The sequence below is a fragment of the Parus major genome, chromosome 17 (assembly GCF_001522545.3).
Source record: "Parus major isolate Abel chromosome 17, Parus_major1.1, whole genome shotgun sequence".
NCBI classification, from domain to species: domain Eukaryota; kingdom Metazoa; phylum Chordata; class Aves; order Passeriformes; family Paridae; genus Parus; species Parus major.
This window is the reverse complement of record NC_031785.1, coordinates 10,062,613-10,064,308: the sequence shown is the minus strand read 5'-3', so window position 1 is coordinate 10,064,308 and position 1,696 is coordinate 10,062,613. Positions and strand designations below refer to the sequence as shown.

General features: G+C 55.0%; 1 protein-coding gene across 6 annotated transcripts in view; it reads right to left on the bottom strand.

Moving 5' to 3' along the window:
- Positions 1–1,696, bottom strand: part of EXD3 (exonuclease 3'-5' domain containing 3) — a 186,686-nt gene that overhangs the window by 101,729 nt on the left and 83,261 nt on the right. For all 6 annotated transcript variants that reach the window (XM_033518355.1, XM_015644836.3, XM_015644838.2 and 3 more), the window contains one exon: positions 521–687. In XM_033518355.1, the coding sequence (XP_033374246.1) occupies positions 521–687 (167 nt within the window). The remainder of the gene's footprint in view (positions 1–520; positions 688–1,696) is intronic.

Genomic DNA, 1,696 nt, shown 5'->3' with positions numbered 1-1,696 from the left:
ATCTCTGGGTGCACAGTCTGCCTCAGCCACCTGTAGCCACCCCCTTGTGTTTTGAGGGTGATTGCATCTGTGTTGCATTTCCTGAGATGACAACAAGCTCAGATCTGCACCAGGAGAAAGAGATCCACAAAACCAGGATCCCTGAACATGAACTGTGAGACTTCCCCAAATCATCAGCATTAAAAAAAAAAATAATTAGTAAAAGTTTGACAGATCTGCAGTCACCTCAGACAAACAGATTTTGATCTGGTAGGGGAAGTTTCAGAACCCCCAGCGGCATGAAGCAATCTCACAGAGCTTCTGTGTACTCAGGATGAGTTTAAAATGCCCCTTTCACAAACATTTCCAGGCTCATGACAAACAAGTGCAGCGTGTGCAGGGTCACAGGGGGATCCGAGTAGGAGGAAGCCGCTGCAAACTTCTGTCCCCGAGGACGCATCACGGCAGGCGATTTTAAGCCAATCTCCAGCGTTTGAATGACAAACAATCTGCATGGGAAAGGCAGCAATGAGGGCTTTACCTGTGCAGGGTGTGCAGGTCCTGCAGCTCCTTGGCCAGCGGCCGGGGCAGCATGTCGGGGGGCAGGCGGCAGTGGAGCGCCCACCGCGCCGCCCCGCGCGTGTCGCAGTGCCGGAGCAGCGACTGCAGCAGCTGTCCTTGGAGCCAGCGATTGTCCCCAACCGTGCTCTGCAAGGCCAGGGAAGGGCAGCTGTCAGCGCAACTTCCATCCTGGGCAGTTCTCCCCTTCCCAGGAGAACAACCCTCCTTGTAAAAACCTCATTCATTCCTTAACTGTAGTCTGAATCGCCCCTGTTTATTTCAGAGCCATCAGCTCTTGCTCTGTTAACAGGTCCTGCTAAAAGCTCTGTCCCCATCTCATTATTGGCCCTCTTTAAGTACTGAAAGGGCTCCCTGGAGCCTTCTCCAGGCTGAGCACCCCCAGCTCTCCCAGCCTGTCTCCAGAGCAGAGGGGCTCCGGACCCTGGAGCATCTTCTTGGGACGGCTTTTTTAGGACAGACATTCCTGTGTCCCCAGGGCAGATGGCGGTGTGGGGTCTCCTCCATCCTTGGAAGTATTTGCACGGATTGTTGGGATTTCCAGTCATCCATAGGTGGCAGGGAAGCTTTCAGAGCCAGGAGAGGGCTGACACCAGCCTGCACCAGCTCCTCCCCAGCCAGCCCACAGGTGCTGCAAACACCCGGAACCCCCACAGCAACTTCTCCTCTCTGACCCACTCATGATCTGCCTTGAAGTTAATCCAGCAGAAAGCTGCTAAGACAAGCTGAAACCCTGTGTGGTGGCCCAGGACCTGTGGCTCTAGGACTGGCAAAGGAGAATTTCGGAGTGGAACGCTGAGATGTGCGCTGGAAGCGGTGCATGCCCAGGATGCCCGGGGCACAGAGCCGCTCCCAGGGAGGGCAGCGCTGCCCTGCTCGGCTGGGTGCGAGCCTGTGGCCATGGGGCCTCATTCCTCACATTCCTCCTGCAACTAAAAGGTGAGAATTTCTCTTCAAAGCAGACACAGAGATCAGGAAACAAATCTGCCGATGGCCCCAAGGTAAAAAGGAAGGGAAACAGAGAGCGAAGGAGAAAAAGGAGTAAATAAGGAATGATCCCCGACCAGAGCTGTGGAGGCTCAGAACAGCTGGCAGGGATCTGACAGCCCAGGCAGCAGCAGCTCCCAAAAACTGCTCC